Genomic DNA, 16,460 nt, shown 5'->3' on the forward strand with positions numbered 1-16,460 from the left:
GATAGATAGATAGATAGATAGATAGATAGATAGATAGATAGATAGATAGATAGATAGAATTCTACAGTACAGTACAGTATGGTACTTACCCAGTGCAGACGGTCCATTCGACAGGTGCACACAGACGTCCTCTGCAAGTGTGAAGAGAAGGATGTTCCCTCCTCTCTGGTTCGGAGTGAGGGGCTGCGGATCGGGAGGGTGAGGGGCTGCGCTGAGACGGCAACAGCCGGTCACGTGACCAAAGTGCCAGTCCGAGAGGCTGAGATGAGATGAGACCGGGTCCAGATGGGCTTTTGGGGATAGGTTGTGAGGGTTTCGGGAGAGGGGTGCATTACTCATTTGATGACATGAAAAAGTGTCTAAAACGCTTTTGTTTGCAGTGTTTTGTTATTAAGTGGGTGAGTTGTACATTTATTTATGGCTTGCAATGAGGAGTGGGTTTGATAGCTTTGTTTTGAAGTGCTCCCAGGAGACTACGGCTCCAAACGTAATCCCAGTAAAGATTTTTATTCAGTTCAATTTCATTCTTGTAATTTTGCTTCAGTCGGCCATTTAGGCAAAAGGTTAATGTTGGTAATCCATCAATCCATTTTTTGCAGGGCTTGTCCTTATTAGGTCAAGTGTGAGCTGGAGCCGATGTGAACTGACTTTGGGCGAGAGTGCAGGATACACCAAGGACTGGTCGCTAGCCAATCGCAGGCCAAATACAAATAACCATTCACACGCCCCTTCACACCTAGGGGCCATTTAGAATCTTCCATTAACATACCTTATGCATATTTTTTGAATGTGGGAGGAAACCAGAGTGGTCGGAGAAAACCCACACAGGCATGAGGAGAACATGGAAGCTCCACACAATAAATCCAGATTTGAACCTGGGATCTCAGAGCTGTGAGGCAGATGTACAAGCAAGTTACCCACCGTTCCACCATTGTTCTATCAATCAAGAACTGGTCCCGGGTTCAATCCCGGCCCCACCTGTGTGGAGTTTGCATGTTCTCCCTGTGCCTGCGGGGGTTTTCTCCTGGCACTCCAGTTTCCTCGCACATCACAAAAACATGCGACATGAATTAGACACTCAAAATTGCCCCTAGGTGTGATTGTGAGCACAGCTGTTTGTCTTGATGTGCCCTGCGATTGACTGCCGACCAGTTCAGGGTATACCCTGCCTTCTACCTGTTGACCGCTGGGATAGGCTCCAGCACTCCCCGCGACCCTTGTGAGGATAAGCGGCTAAGAAAATGAATGGGTGGATAGGTTTTTATTTGTATGGGTTCTGAAAAGGGATGACTGGATGGATGGAAGGCATCTTGCATACACGCTGTAAAGAATGAAACTCAAATTGTTTTTTATTAAAAAAAAACACAAACAAATCAGCTTTTAATCAGAATCAATCATATGTTAAACCGTACAAAAAAAAAAAAATCGTCTCTTGTAGTTGGAGCCACTCCACTACGACAAAAATTAAGACAAGATATCCATAGAGGACAAAAACAAATACTGTATTTTTTTAAGGGCCAAAGCTAAATTATGCAGCAAGGAGTAATAGGTTTATTGTGTTTGTTTTCTTGGCAAGCTGGTCTCCGAGGCACGGCTTGTGGTCTGCAAGTAGTGCCTTGGCTAAGGACACCCCAGTGTCCGAACCACTGACTTGGGTCAGTGATTACCATCCGTTGTGCCGCGACACCATTGTTCCAAACAGGGGGCTGCCAGCAGACGTAACACGGTTGGGTCAAACGGGGGCGCTCGAAGTCGGTAGTATAGGATGGGCCGCTAACGAAGAAGAAGCCCTAGTCTTCCTTAGCCAAACTAGCCGAGAGGGATTTTGTCTCCTTATCTCCAAATAAGTCGTCGCTTATTTATTCGTAGTTCCATCCAAAATGATTCTTACAGTAAAGCCGTTGCAGGGAAAAGAATGCAGCGTCCACGTAAGTGATGGATAGAATACTGCTTACTGCGGCTAATACGTCGCACCGTTGTAGCTTTAGCCGCTAACCACTTGTAAAGATCCTCGTCACATGTTGAGCCACTTTTTGAAAATGTGACGGACAGTGAAATTTGTGGACATTGATTTTTGTCTCAGTCTTATTTGCCCTCTTTATAGCGCCAGTAAAACGATTGTGACTCCGTGGCGAGTCTTACATGTGCACATAGTCGCGGGATGCTAGCAACACTCAGACAAAGAGGAAGGCTAACGTTCTTGCTAAATCAGCTGCTGAGGTCTTTTGTACGGGTATTTGGACATTTTGTGTATCTTTTTTTACTTGATGGCTGGCTGAACAGTTTATGTGGTAAATTTGGTACACGAGGTCAAATGAGTAAAATTGTACAACTTTTAAAATCAATTCTCGCTCATATTTCTGCTCCCTCGTTTCTTCTATTTGTCATGTTATTTACACAAACTGTGTCTCCTGTGTCATTCTGTAGTGTTTAATCTGGTAATAGCACAACTGATGGATTTATCATTTACTGCAATGCAAACGTGTGAGACAAGTGAAAGTAATTTTTTCGAGGTATGGTGTAGAGACAGTATCAATGACCAGAAGATAGTAAAGGCAAAATCACAAAAATACACTTAACTACAGCTATCTGAAAACTGCTTTAATATACTAATGGCGCATTTGCATGACGTCCCACCATTGCTGAAATGTTGCTCATATTGCATTGATTTTGACCATTTTGTGTGTAATCTTCCAGGTGACTGAAGATGAAAAAGTTTCCACAGTGAAAGAGCTCGTATCAGAACGTCTCAACATCCCAGCCAATCAGCAGCGGTTGCTTTATAAAGGCAAAGCGCTCGCAGGTACGTTTTTGTTAATCTTCAGGCCTGCTCCTTCGATTCAGGTTCCTCTCGATTGTGCATAGATGAGGTTGTCATAAAAAGGTGACTTATCCCTGTTCAAATGCCATTTTTGTGATGTAATGAAATGATATTAACAAAAATATTTCCAAAATGTTCTCCATTGTCTCAGCCTTTTAAAAAAATTTCCAAGTAAGCAAACAATTGAAAAGTGTCAAATGCAAAATGTTTGTTGAACCCCGTTTAATTTTTTGGCCCCAATCCAAAGTGGAATGTTTGGTACAAATGCAACACCGCCTGTCACCAAAACAATAAATACAGTGAAGCATGGTGGTGGCACCGCTATGGTTTTGGGTTGTATTTTTTTTTTTTTCCCAAATGAAACTGGGGAACTACAGGTCAATTCATCTGAATTGGGGCATCATGCCCTGCAGTGTGAACGGTAGCCTGACTGTTGAAATGTTTTATCGTGGTCTTTTTGTGTCACAAAAAGCTGGCATTTAAAAAGGGCTATGTAGAAAGCTTGTTCATCCACAAAGGAAATCTGTTGTGTGATCGTGACCATTGCTTGTCCCTTTAGATGAACACCGACTAAGCGACTACTCCATTGGGCCAGAAGCTAAATTAAATCTGGTTATCCGTCCAGTGGGAGAAAGGACCGGAGCTTCGGCAGTAGCCACCGGCAGCGGTAACTGCAGCGCTACACAAGGGGGAGTGTGGCAGACTGTGTCCGTTATCCTTGCAAAACACTTCAGTCCTGCAGATGCTGCAAAAGTCCATGAACAGCTGATTAAGGTACTTATTTGGCCTATATCATTAGAATTCAAGAGCAGTTCAATTTACTCTTTGCTCATCTGTAGAAGATGGTAACGTAGTAGTGAAATCAACATACACAGAACAAATTGTTCCTTTTTTTTTGGGGGGGGGGTGGATTGAGCAGCAGCTAATATTCTAGAATAGGAACAAAATGAGTGAAAAACGCAGATACCTCATGTAAATAAACACACAATAATAAACAAAAAATTGGACCAACACTGGCTTGTATCTGGAAAACTCATAAATTGGGACATTTGTTGATTGGGTCACATGATATACCATAACTAGAAAAATATCGCGAGACCGCCCCTGAAATAATCCAAGGATACCATTTATTTTTTTAGTAAAACTAAACCACGGTGGCGCAGTTGTAAAGCGTTGGGCTCACAGTTATGAGGTCCAGGGTTCGATCCTGACCCCACCATTGTGGCTTTTGCATGTTCTCCCTGTGCCTGCGTGGGTTTTCTCCGGGTACTCCAGTTTCCTCACACATCCCAGAAACATGTAACATTAATTGGACACTAAATTTCCCCTAGTTGTGATTGTGTGACTGTTGTCTGTCTCTATATGCCGAGCAATTAGCTGGCAACCACGTCAGGGTGTGCACATTGACAGCTGGGATAGGCTCCAGCAATCCCCGTAACCTTTGTGAGGATAAGCGATTAAGAAAATGGATGGATGGATAAATTAAAGCCAGGATAACCAGCAAGCGTTGAGGAACCGGAACTGAAGCAGGAAGAAAACTTTTTCAAAAACAAACCTTTTGCATGTACAGTATCAAAGTCAAAATTTTGATATTGAGATTACTCAAAAATCAAGGGACCAATGTAAAGCAATTAGGTCTAAATAAAAATAAAAAAAAAAAGTTTGTCCCTTTTTAATAATCATAACAATCGTGATCATACTGATATTTTAAACAGTGGTACTTCAGGTGTTTGACTATACAGGAACACTTCATAAAATTTCTTTTTCCTTTTGAAGGATTATGAGCGTTCCCTTCGACAACTCAGCCTGGACGACATTGAGCGCTTGGCTGGCAGGCTGCTTCACCCGGAGGTGGAGGGCATGGACACGTCGTCGTACATGGACTAAAGGACGGGCTGGCGTGCCCGAAACTGCCTACCGCGAATGCTTGGATATACGTCAATAAAATGTGATGCGGAGAGCGCTGTGTGTGCCTAATCAGCAAGCGAGCATGGATAGCTAGTTAGCTCTGTGACGAAACACCAACTTACCTGCCGAAAGTTGCTCTGTGTCGTCAATGCTGCGGTAACGCAACGAGACCTAATCACAGAATATTTGAATACAATGGAATCATTCATGCCACGGGTCTCATGTTTTACAGCTCCCAGGGAACACAACTCGTCTTTAAGGATATTTATTTTTAATGTTTGGGTGATGTGCATTGTGAAAAGACAAGGCAGTACATTTTCTCTTTGTCAATAACTAATGTTCATTGTATGAATTGTAAATATTCTGTTTATATTCAGATATTAAAAGTGGAACAACTTCTCTCTGTCTCCTCTTGTGTTTGCACTGCTGATACACACGAAGAGATTGATCAACAATGCACGTTAAGAGGTGGGGCTTTTTAGGCATGACAACCAATCAGATGCCACCTACGCTTGTATTGCATATTTAACAACCAATCAGATGTATGCAGGCCACCGCGGGACCCACCCAGAAGTGGTCAGCGGAGTTACCCCTCGGCTGCTGCAGACTTTGGATGACGCTTTGGAACCTAACACGAATATCTTGCCCCTCTGTGTGTTTTTCTACGAAGTATGACGGATAAACACGTTTGATGAGAAGGGCTATTGACGTCGTACGCCGGTATGTGAGAGACTAGCTCGTTTTATTACCCCGGCTAACCGCTTTGCTAGCACTGTCACTTCCTGTCTTCAGCCGTAGCTCGCTTTCAATTTGGAAACAACGCGGGCTTGTTACAGATTTAATTTATCCACTACCTGCGATGTCATATTGACATTAGGTTAGTGTCAGTATTTGTAGAAGATATCAACGTAAAGCGATGTTGCGCGTCCGTGTTTTCGGTCAGATTGTGGCCAGGGCGGGTGAACCCTCTCATCAGCACCACTTGTAAAAGTGCCACGAAAAGCTTCGCTTCACTTCTCTTGTGCTCTGTGATTCGACGTGCTCACTCATGTGCGTTTTGCTTGCTTTCTGACCTCAGTTTGCCTTCCGCCTTCCATCCGAGTGAGTCCGGTCTAGTGGAAGCAGGATGGAGACCCTGATTCCCACTGTCAACCGTCTGCAGGAGGTTTTCCTCACAGTGGGCGCAGATATCATTCATCTCCCTCAGATCGTCGTGGTCGGATCTCAGGTGGGATGCTTCATTATTCATGTATGCTGCACTGAATGGCCAAAACATTGGCTCCTCTTGCACGGGGTTGCTAATGGGTGGAAAGTTCTGGTAGATTACCATTGGAAGTTGAAATGTAGGAAAAACCCTCCATGGGAGTTCCGGGAGTGAACTGAGGCTTGATTGTAATTGAATGGAAAGCATCATAATCAAATCTAACTTTGAACTTTATTGTCCTAAACAGACATACCTTCAAAATAGCTCTCCTTGGTAGTGAGTGTGTCGTACAAGTACTACAATTGTGAAATAATGGACTGAGTATTGTGGCGCTGGTGTCACTGTGTACGTTGACTTGTGTCCTAACAGAGCAGCGGGAAGAGCTCGGTGCTGGAGAGCCTTGTCGGCCGTGATTTCCTGCCCCGGGGCTCGGGGATCGTCACCAGACGACCGCTGGTGTTGCAGCTTGTCAATGTTGCACCCGTGGAGGAGCGGCTGAAGACTGAAAATGGTCCGGTATAATCATCGTAAAGTAGATTAAAAGCATGTTTAAAATAACTTGACAAGTGCTTAGTCAGTTCATAATGCTCCTCTGATTTTTGTTTTTTTCTCCGTCTGCTTGGATTAGTTTTTAATCTTTTCACTTCATAGTTGCTCAGTGTTTGATGTGTCTTTTGACCCCTTCATCTTTCTATATTAACATGCTGTCTTTTTTCTCCTTTTTTTCCTGTAATACTTTCCAGGAAATGGGGTAAAACAAACTGCACAAAACACCTACCCAGGTCTCTGAAAAATTCTCTCTGAATGTATTCCTCATTTCTGTCTCTTTTCAACATTTAGTACATTGAAATTCATATTCTATAGATTCACAACACTTTGTGTAATGTTATTTAGGATTTTTATTTTTTTACTATTGCAAAAACTCCAAATTCTCACCATGTCACTAAATTTGAATAAGGTTACAGCATAATAAACAATCACAATTATTTTTAATATAGAAATGTTTTTTGTTTGTAGAATCTGTAGTATGTTCACTTTTGAATTAAACTGATATATTGGGATTTTGACAATATTGTAATTTATTGAGATTTGGTGTGGTGGAACAGCGGTAGAGATTTGCCCTCACAGTTCTGAAGACTGGGGTTCAAATCCTGGCTCTGCTTGTGTGGAGTTTGCGTGTTCTGCCTGAGGCAGATCTACATGTTGCTGGCCATCATATTGTCATAATATTATCATCATAGTACTGCACTGTTGTAAATGTCTATCAATATTTTAACCGTCATGCATCTTTAAAAAAAACGATTAAATTTGGCATAGATGTCAGTTAAGTATGTTGTCGTAGAATGAACTGCCAACTACAACCACAACAATATCCATCCATCCATTTTCTTGGCTGCTTATCCGCACAAGGGTCACGGGAGTCATAGGGCAGGAGGCACGGTACACCCTGAACTGGTTGCCAGCCAATTGCAGGGTACATCGAGCCAAACAGCCGCACTCACAATCACACCTTAGGGCAATTTAGAGTGTCCAATTCATGTTGCATGTTTTGGGGATGTGGGAGAAAAACGGACTGCCCAGAGAAAACTCACGTAGTCACGGGGAGAACGTTCAAACTCCACACAGGGAGGGTTGGGATTGAACCCGGGTCCTCAGAACTGTGAGGCCAACACTTTCCAGCTGATCCACCGTGCTGCCACCACAATTATAAACATTACTGAATTAATACCTCTATGTAAAGACATTTGTAGCACTTTTATATCGGATCTCATTAGATTATGAAGGGGTAGCTCATGTTGCGGCTACTGAACGTGGTTGTTTTTCTTCTTGTCTGCAAACGACTAAATTTCATTTGTTTGATTAGGTATCAAAGCTGAAGAATGGGGCACCTTTTTGCACTGCAAGAATCAGGTACCGAACCATAAATTGGTATGCCAGCTGCTGTTCTCTGTTTCACCTTTGAGCTCTTCCTCATTGGCTGTTTTGTTCCAAGGTTTTCACAGATTTTGGGGAAATTCGGCAGGAAATCGAGGCGGAGACTGAACGTTCTTCAGGCAACAACAAGGTGAGGAAGCTCTTGCTGTTTATCCAGTTTTACACGTTAATAACTTAGATTTATTTAAGACTTTTCAGATTTTTTTTAATCCTTTTTTTTGTACTTTGGCTGGAATTTAAACACAATACATATGCTTAGATATTTCTATTAGATCTCATCAGAGCAGGTCTTGGAGTGTGTTTTTCTGTATAAAAAGACTATTTTTATGCCATTAAAAAAACAACCTTTTCTAGTCTGTGGAATAGGGTTAGGGTTGATGCCTCAGCAAACATGAAATATGAAATAAAAGCATCCATGCATTCCTGAGTTCCAGACTTTTTCTGGCCAGGGGCTTATAACCAGGTCCTTTGAATTTCTCAAACTGATCTACATCATCCGCCTTCCCTTTCTGCCTGAGCCAGCGCTGTAAACATAGCAAACGAGTACTCTCTGGAGTGGGTTTTTCCACACGGAGGTGACCAATGAGAGGAAGGGAGCAGTCTTAGACAAATATGGACAAGGTGGCTACAAAACTGGGTCAAACAAAAGCCTGTCAGAGGGGCATTTTTGTACAATAGTATTACAAAACCAGGTTTTTCTTTTTTTTTTTTTCTTTTTTTTAAAATGAAATTGGCACTTATATGAAGTCGATGTTAACGACTCACGCAATGCAATTTTCAATAGCCAAAATATGGGACCTTTCAGGTTTTTACCTCAAGTTTTTAATTGTAGCCATTTACTCACTGATTTGTGCAGTTGTCTGTATTACCTTCATTTTCTCATACTTTAGATTATTTCCACTTTTAATAATTTCTTTCACTGTACATGTTTTAAATTATACATTTATTTTTCCTTTTTTAATTTATAATTTGCCATTTTTCCCCTTTGTTTTAAAGTTCTATTTCTTTGTATTCACATCCTTTTAACAATGTACAGCACACTGAGTTTCCTTACCTGTGTATGAAATGTGCGACATAAACTTTGCTTCGCTGCTGTAGCTTTATTATGTTTATTTCCACGTTCACCAGGGAATTACTCCGGAGCCCATCCATTTGAAGATTTTCTCCCCTAAAGTCCTCAATCTGACCCTTGTTGATTTACCTGGCATCACTAAGGTAAAGTCACCTGCTCATGCTCTTACGGGAGAGTCCTTAACCGGCCGGACTCGATTAACACGGGCTGGCCGTAGGTCCCTGTTGGAGATCAGCCCGAGGACATCGAGTCTCAAGTGCAGGAGATGATCTTGTCTTTTATCTCCAATCCCAACTCCCTCATCCTCTCCGTGTCACCCGCCAACTCTGATTTGGCCACCTCGGATGCGCTGAAATTGGCTCGTGAGGTGGATCCAGATGGTGAGACATTTGAAACACGACTTCATCTTTCATTCACATTACTCACTTCTACATTGGCTGTTTTGTTACATAACTTGCTGAAAGTAGGACGCCAGCCAATTTGGGTGATGAGAGACACTGATCTTGTCATCTTTGTATTAGCACATTGCAGCATTGTTTCTGCTGTGCTGCTGTAGCAGAAGTAGTCTGATGGATTTCAACACAGACATGCCAGTGATTTCCACCAAACAATTCTCATTGAGAGGTAAAAAATCTCCTAAAAAGTAGCAGTAATATACATGCCGAAATAGTAGGAGGCACTGGACGCCGTAACTGTGAGATCATTTCCATTATTTAGAAACTTTCATCCATCCATTTTCTGAGCAACTTATCCTCACAAGGGTTGTGGGCGTGCTGGAACCAATCGCAGCGATCATTGGGCTGGAGGCAGGGCACCCCCCTGAACTTGTTGCCAGCCAATCGCAGGGCACATTGAGACCCTGCCTGTGTGGAGTTTGCATGTTCTCCCCATGCTTTCATGGGTTTTCTCCGGGCACTCCGGTTTCTTCTCACATCCTCAAAACATTAATTCATTGGAGACTCTAAATTCTGGTGTCTGTCTCCATGTGACCTGCAATTGGCTGGCAACAAGTTCAGGGTGTATCCCGCCTCCCGCCCGATGGTAGCTGGGATAGGCTCCGGCACTCCTGCGACCCTTTTGAGGATAAGGGGCTCAGAAAATGGATGCATGTAGTTGGTGTAGAATCCTATGGCTTTTGTTTATATGAATGACAATGGGCGGATGCACAGGTTAGTGTACCTTCTGCCATCTAGTTTTGAACAGCATAATTTTTTTCTGTCTATAACTACGTGACTACCATAGATAGATGAACAATAGAATATTATTTTATATGTCATAAATAAATAATTGTCTGACCAGTAAAGCAAAGTTGGATTATTTCTTCATTCTGTTTTCGTGCCCACCAGGTCGACGGACGCTGTTGGTGGTCAGCAAACTGGATTTGATGGACGCGGGGACAGACGCTCTGGAGGTCCTTCTCGGTCGAGTCATTCCAATCAGGCTCGGTATCATCGGAGTGGTTAACAGGTTCGTCATATTGAAAAACTTATGGACCGCAATTTCCTTATGATTGTCCATTAGATGATGATTTGAGGCTCGTAGGAGCCAGCATGACATCAACACTCAGAAGAGCCTGGGGGACTGCATGAAGGACGAGCAGGCCTTCTTGCAACGCCACTACCCGTCACTGGCCTCCCGTGCTGGCTCGCGCTACCTGGCCAAAACGCTCAGCAGGCTGCTCATGCACCACATCCGCGACTGCCTGCCAGACCTCAAGACCCGTGTGACGGTGCTGAGTGCCCAATACCAGTCGCGCCTCAACAGCTACGGCCAGCCGGTGGAGGACCACAGCGCAACCCTGCTGCAGATTGTCACCAAATTTGCAAGTGATTACTGCAACACCATCGAGGGAACGGCGCGCTACATTCAAACCTCGGAGCTGTGAGTGTGATGACAGTCGCTGGTATGTGTCAGAGCTGTTAATCAGCTCAACCGTCAGCAAAGGCACTGCAAGGCAATCAATGTAAATAACACTGGTAGTCTCGTGGTAGATGCTCACGTTTTTTTATACTGTGTGTGTGTCTTCCATTCCTGGTCGGTGCCATAATACTCAAACATTGCCGGTCCTGAGTCTGGCTTCAAAAATAACTGGAAAAAAAGGTGGTTGAGCGCCCTGTATAAAAACTTTGTCAAACAAATCGTGCAAGTCATTCATTGTGACTAACTCCTGATGGGGCAAACCGAAATTGTCAAACACACATTGGTGAGCAATTAATGAGTTTTTGGGATACAGTTTGCATCTGGATCTTAATTACTAAGTGATGGCTCGTATTGTATAGTAGGATTGGTCGATAATACCCGACCTGCACCCCAATCCTATTTTGCATTTGAAATGATTTTTCCTTCAACAAAAAAAAAAAAAAGCATATGACAATGACATTAAAATCTTGAGGAACATGGTGCTTTAAACAAAAACCAAAGTTGACTAAGACTAATAAATTAAGAAAACTAACTAAAAAATTAACTCATACTGGAGATCCTGGAAAAATATTGGGATTAATACTTAACAACAAAACAGCCACAGTTGTGGCTTTATAAGTGTTGACTTACTTTTTTTTTCACTGTTAGAGAACTGCTCTGTGCAATAAATTAAAAGTATTTAAAATACATATGGAAGTATGCAAACATCGTCCCTTAAACCTATTAAACCAAGTATTATGTACTTGTTCGTTTGCGAAAGTTAACATTTGGCATGTTCGACATGTTTACATGTCCTTGTTTGCATCTTACAGTAATGAACAGTTGCACACTCCAAATTATTCAACTCTGCAGTGAATTACATATGGTTTTGCAAAAGATACAAACTTTCGATACATGGAACCTTGGAAACTTTTCAATGTTGGCTAAATAATTTGGAATGCAAGCAACTCTACATGGAGGGGAGCGTTTCATAAATGTCGTATGAGCTAAGGAAGATCTGAGGGTGCCAGGACGGAGCAGTTATTTTTGTACCCTTTGATGATCGTAAAACAAAAAGCAGCCGTTCTTTGTGGAAATTGACCTTTTTTGTTGTAAAACACTGCTGATACCCAGTGTTAGTGTATCATGGCTGAATTTATCTCTCTTGCAGTTGTGGCGGAGCTCGCATCTGTTACATCTTCCATGAAACCTTTGGCCGCACTCTGCAGTCCATCGACCCTCTCGGAGGACTGACTGAGCTCGATATTCTCACTGCCATCCGAAATGCTACTGTACGTTACATCTCACTTCTATATTCTGTCAATAGGAATGGGGAGTTAATAATCTGTGTGTTTGTGCTCCAGGGTCCACGTCCTGCACTTTTTGTCCCAGAGGTGTCGTTCGAGTTGCTGGTGAAGCGTCAAATCAAGCGTCTGGAGGAGCCCAGTCTGCGATGTGTGGAGCTGGTCCACGAAGAGCTGCAAAGGATCATCCAGCACTGCTCGTCCTTTAGCACGCAGGTAATTCAAGAATGTTTTCACCCTTTGGTTAATTGTAAGGGTGCAAAAACAAATCTTTGAGATGTTTGCTTCAAATGTTTGCCAGGAGCTTCTAAGATTCCCAAAACTGCATGATTCCATTGTGGAAGTCGTGACTGGATTACTGCGGAAGCGCTTACCTATTGCCAATGAAATGGTAACCCTCCATTTATTTATTTTTCATTAAAAATGAATCAGAGTGATTTTTGAATCACTTCCAGTTTTTCACTCTTTTTTCCAGGTGCATAATTTAGTAGCAATAGAGCTTGCCTACATCAACACGAAGCATCCGGACTTCACGGATGCGGTGCAGGTCTCGGCATCTGTCAACAGTCAACAGGTTGTTAATTGTATCATTGTATTTTTGTGAGAACATTCCGCCTGACTTCCTGTGGCCATCAGGGAGAGGCCCTCGATGGAACTAAGCGCTGGAAGAATGAGAAGGTCGCAGAGGAGAAAACTCCACCTACAGGATTTGGAAGCCCCAACAAAGGCCAGCCTATTAACCTTCTTGACACAGTGAGTGATGGCGATTATTTCACATAGCAGTCACGCAAGGCCTCCTTTGAAGGAGTGGATGTACGCTTCCCTCATTTCATCTGCCCTTCAAGATCATGGATGGTGACAGTAATGACTGGCTGTAAAACAACTGGATGTTGTGTTATATAATAAGGTGACTCCAGCCCATTGATTTTTGTTGGGAATTATGAGCCTACCAGTCTATGAATCTGTACAGGATTGCAATATTCACAGCAATTGTTGGTTTCAAATCACAATGACACCTTTTCTGCTTACATCTTGTGCGGATTGTGAGTGCAACTCCTCAGGCTGCAAACTTAATTGGGCCTGTTTTAATGATGCTCTCTTGGTAGTGAACAACTAGTGCAGTATGCTTCATTTGTCTGGTGAGTGGTTAGCGCATTTGCCTCACAGTTCTGAGGTTCTTGTTGTGAATCTTGGTTGTGTGCAGTCTGCATTTTCTCCTTGTACCAGTCAAGGTGACCACCTAAAACATTCCGAAAACATGTTACTTTTATTTATTCTTTATTTTGCTGTGAATGGTTCTTTGTATATATTATAGTATCCATCCATTCATTTTCTTTGCCACTTATCCTCACGAGGGTTGCAGGGAGTGCTGGAGCCTATCCCAGCTGTCAATGGGCAGGAGGCGGGGTACACCCTGAACTGGTTGCCAGCCAATTGCAGGGCACATGGACACAGACAACAGCCGCACTCACAGTCGCACCTAGGGGCAATTTGGAGTGTCCAATTAATGTTGCATGTTTTTGGGATGTGGGATTAAACTGGAGTGCCCGGAGGAAAAAAAAAACACGCAGGCACGGGGAGAACACGCAAACCCCACACAGGTGGAGTCGCGATCAAACCTGGGTCCTCAGAACTGTGAGTCCAACGTTTTACCATCTGACCCACCGTGCCGCCTATATTATAGCAGTGGTTCCCAATTTTTTTTTGCCTCCTGCTTGCAAACAGCTGGGTTTAAATTGATAATGAAAAGACATTATGGTAGTTCATGGTAGACTCCCCCCACCATCACAACGCCAAAATTAACCTTGACAAATTCAAATTCACCCATTCTTTATTTTTCTATTTTTACTTGTTTTTACAACATTTTCCTCACTTTCAGAAGCTCCTCCATAAATTTTGTACCTTTTAGGTTTTTTATACCCTTGGTAGGTGAAATGGGCTTTATCGACTCCTTCTGTTTTAGTATAGGACATATAGTAGAAGTACCACGGTCGTACTGCTTTGCCGAGTTGACTAGAAGCACATCTTGCTCATGGTATCAAGCTTGAATTTAATGGACGTCTTTCAATTCTTATCTTTTCTCTCTGTTTCATGGGAACCATGGTTGAAATGGTTGGTGGAAAAGGATGGAAAAATGTGAACACATCAGGAATAGAAAACCCAACTTTCACAACTGATGGTGGCCAGATATTGTGAATGTTGTGCTGCAGCATAGTTGCAGAGTGACTTAAGCTGACTCTGGTCAAATTTGCTCCCAACTCAAAGCAAAAAAATCAACCGAGCAACGACTTGTGTCCCGCAAGTCAGGCTAGCGCTGCATATATTTGACTTCCCCTTCCAGGCGGTTCCCGTGTCCCGCAAGCTGAGTTCAAAGGAGCAGAGGGACTGTGAGGTCATCCAACGCCTAATCAAGTCTTATTTCCTCATCGTCCGCAAGACCATCCAGGACAGGTCAGACCACGCGGGCAGCATTTGGCTTCATCGGCTTGTTCTTTGCATTGTTTTGACTTTTTGTGTATCTGTGTGTGCAGCGTGCCCAAGACCGTCATGCACTTCCTGGTGAACTTTGTCAAGGAGCATCTGCAGAGCGAGCTGGTGGGTCAGCTGTACAAGCAAACGCTACTCCAGGATCTGCTCATTGAGTCTCAGGACACGGCACAACAGAGGACAGAGGTCGCGCAAATGCTCCAGGTAAATCCAACAGACCTCATCCCCACCTAACCCCCATTTCGCTGAAAGGGTTTTATTTAACGCTTATTTTATCTTTCTCCCAGGCGCTCAAGAATGCCAATAACATCATCTCTGAGATCAGAGAGACACACCTCTGGTAGCTAAAGGAATCACACACGCCTCACTTTCGAGACAACATTAATGATGTACAGTGAATATAAGTCTGCACACTCCCGGTCAAAAAATATTTTTTCTTAAATAAGATTAAGATAAATAATTTCAGAACATTTTCCACCATTCATGTGACCGAGAAGCTTTACAAGATAATTGAAAAGTTAATTAAATCATTTCAAGAGAAGAAGCAAAAATAAACTGGGGGAATGTAGTTGCACAAGTGTGCACACCCTTGTTATATGAGGGGATGTGGGTGTGTTCAGAATGAATCACTTAAATGCAAATTCATGTTAAATGGGATTCAGCACACATCTACCACCTTTTAAATAGCCTCTGATTAACCCCAAATAAAATTCATGCGTTCTAGTAAATTTTGTGTTTTGGTGGGTTAGCATGTCTGCTTTACAATGATGAAGATCTGAGTTCAAATTTGGCCTCCACTGTGTGGTTTTTGCATGCTTTCCCCGTGCCTGTGTGGTCTTTCCTCAGGTACTCAGTTTTCCTCCCACATCCCAAAAACATGCATAATGGGTCAATTGAAGACTGTCGGTGTGTGTTTGAACGATTGTCTATCTATACAGTAGTGTTCAATATAATAGCAGTTCAATGTGACTAACCAGATTAATCTGTTTTCAGTATATTTTGTATTGCTACATGTCAAACAAGTTATCACTAGGTGCAGTAATTTCTTGGAAAACCAACAAGACCAGACAAGATTATTCATGATAGTCACACGCTTAAGGCTGTGCAATTGGGCAATTTGTTGAAAGGGGGGTGTTAAAAATAGCAGCGTGGCTTTCACTGACTGAGGTCAGTGTGAATCAGGTGGCCCCTATTTAAGGATGAATCCAGCACCTATTGAACATGCATTTCTTCTTGAAAGCCTGAGGAAAATGGGTCATTCAACGCATTGTTCAGAAGAATGGCATACTTTGATTGATTAAAAATTTGATTGGTGAGGGGAAACCTTGTAAAGAGAGAGGCTATTCGGCTAAAATGATCTCTCAATGCCTTAAAATAAAGAGCAAAAGCAGAGACGTGGTAGAAAACAGAAGACAACTATCAAAATGGATGGCAGAATAACCAGAATGACAAAGGCTCAGCTGATGATCAGCTTCAGGATGATCGAAGACAGTCTGGAGTTACCAGAAAGTACTGTGACAGGAAGAAGATGTCTGTGCGAAGCTAATCTATTTATAAGAATCCCTTGCAAAGTCCCTCTGTTTAAAAAAAAAAAAAAAAAAAAAAAAAAGCCATTTTGCAGAAGAGGCTACAATTTGCCAAAGAACACATCAACTCGCCTAACGAGAAATGGAGGAACATTTTTGGGACTGATGAGAGTAAAATAGTTCTTTGTGGGTCCAAGGGCCACAGGCAGTTTTCTGAGACGACCCCTAAACTCTGAATACAAGCCCCAGTACACAGCCAAGCATGGTGGTGCACGCATCATGACATGGGCATATATTTCTTATT

General features: G+C 42.7%; 2 protein-coding genes across 7 annotated transcripts; both read left to right on the forward strand.

Moving 5' to 3' along the window:
* Positions 1-1,702: 1,702 nt before the first annotated feature.
* Positions 1,703-5,128, forward strand: ubl4a (ubiquitin like 4A). Of its 4 annotated transcripts, none has more exons than XM_061817456.1 (4): positions 1,703-1,928; positions 2,698-2,803; positions 3,447-3,595; positions 4,598-5,128. In XM_061817456.1, the coding sequence occupies exons 1-4, from the start codon at positions 1,881-1,883 to the stop codon at positions 4,706-4,708; spliced, it is 414 nt and encodes a 137-aa protein (XP_061673440.1). In that variant the 5' UTR covers positions 1,703-1,880; the 3' UTR covers positions 4,709-5,128. The 4 variants fall into 4 exon arrangements, with proteins under 4 accessions (XP_061673440.1, XP_061673438.1, XP_061673439.1 ...); XM_061817454.1 differs by having other exon boundaries at positions 1,713-1,928; positions 3,381-3,595; XM_061817455.1 differs by lacking the exon at positions 1,703-1,928 and adding an exon at positions 2,033-2,233.
* Positions 5,129-5,291: 163 nt separating this feature from the next.
* Positions 5,292-16,246, forward strand: si:dkey-32e23.4 (dynamin-1-like protein). 3 transcript variants are annotated; one of them, XM_061817523.1, is made up of 18 exons: positions 5,292-5,449; positions 5,808-5,957; positions 6,303-6,444; positions 6,677-6,715; positions 7,798-7,844; positions 7,927-7,998; positions 8,997-9,083; positions 9,158-9,320; positions 10,287-10,407; positions 10,483-10,821; positions 12,011-12,131; positions 12,204-12,359; positions 12,445-12,534; positions 12,619-12,717; positions 12,780-12,896; positions 14,485-14,594; positions 14,675-14,834; positions 14,918-16,246. In XM_061817523.1, exons 2-18 carry the CDS (start codon positions 5,856-5,858, stop codon positions 14,972-14,974), a joined length of 2,022 nt encoding a protein of 673 aa, XP_061673507.1. In that variant the 5' UTR covers positions 5,292-5,449; positions 5,808-5,855; the 3' UTR covers positions 14,975-16,246. The 3 variants fall into 3 exon arrangements, with proteins under 3 accessions (XP_061673507.1, XP_061673509.1, XP_061673508.1); XM_061817524.1 differs by lacking the exon at positions 5,292-5,449 and adding an exon at positions 5,469-5,606; XM_061817525.1 differs by lacking the exon at positions 6,677-6,715.
* The last annotated feature ends 214 nt before the right edge of the window (positions 16,247-16,460 follow it).

This window comes from Syngnathoides biaculeatus, chromosome 4 (assembly GCF_019802595.1).
Source record: "Syngnathoides biaculeatus isolate LvHL_M chromosome 4, ASM1980259v1, whole genome shotgun sequence".
NCBI lineage: Eukaryota > Metazoa > Chordata > Actinopteri > Syngnathiformes > Syngnathidae > Syngnathoides > Syngnathoides biaculeatus.

What these genes read in the sequence shown, in the direction of transcription:
- si:dkey-32e23.4 (XM_061817523.1), top strand. Translation starts at nt 5,856, where the DNA reads ATGGAGACCCTGATTCCCACTGTCAACCGTCTGCAGGAGGTTTTCCTC. An exon ending in TGCACAAAACACCTACCCAG is followed by an intron (nt 6,716 to 7,797) that starts GTCTCTGAAAAA and finishes TTGTTTGATTAG; the next exon opens with GTATCAAAGCTGAAGAATGG. An exon ending in AGGTCGCGCAAATGCTCCAG is followed by an intron (nt 14,835 to 14,917) that starts GTAAATCCAACA and finishes TCTTTCTCCCAG; the next exon opens with GCGCTCAAGAATGCCAATAA.
- ubl4a (XM_061817453.1), top strand. Translation starts at nt 2,162, where the DNA reads ATGCTAGCAACACTCAGACAAAGAGGAAGGCTAACGTTCTTGCTAAAT. An exon ending in TGCTGAGGTCTTTTGTACGG is followed by an intron (nt 2,234 to 2,697) that starts GTATTTGGACAT and finishes GTAATCTTCCAG; the next exon opens with GTGACTGAAGATGAAAAAGT. An exon ending in TAAAGGCAAAGCGCTCGCAG is followed by an intron (nt 2,804 to 3,380) that starts GTACGTTTTTGT and finishes TTGTCCCTTTAG; the next exon opens with ATGAACACCGACTAAGCGAC.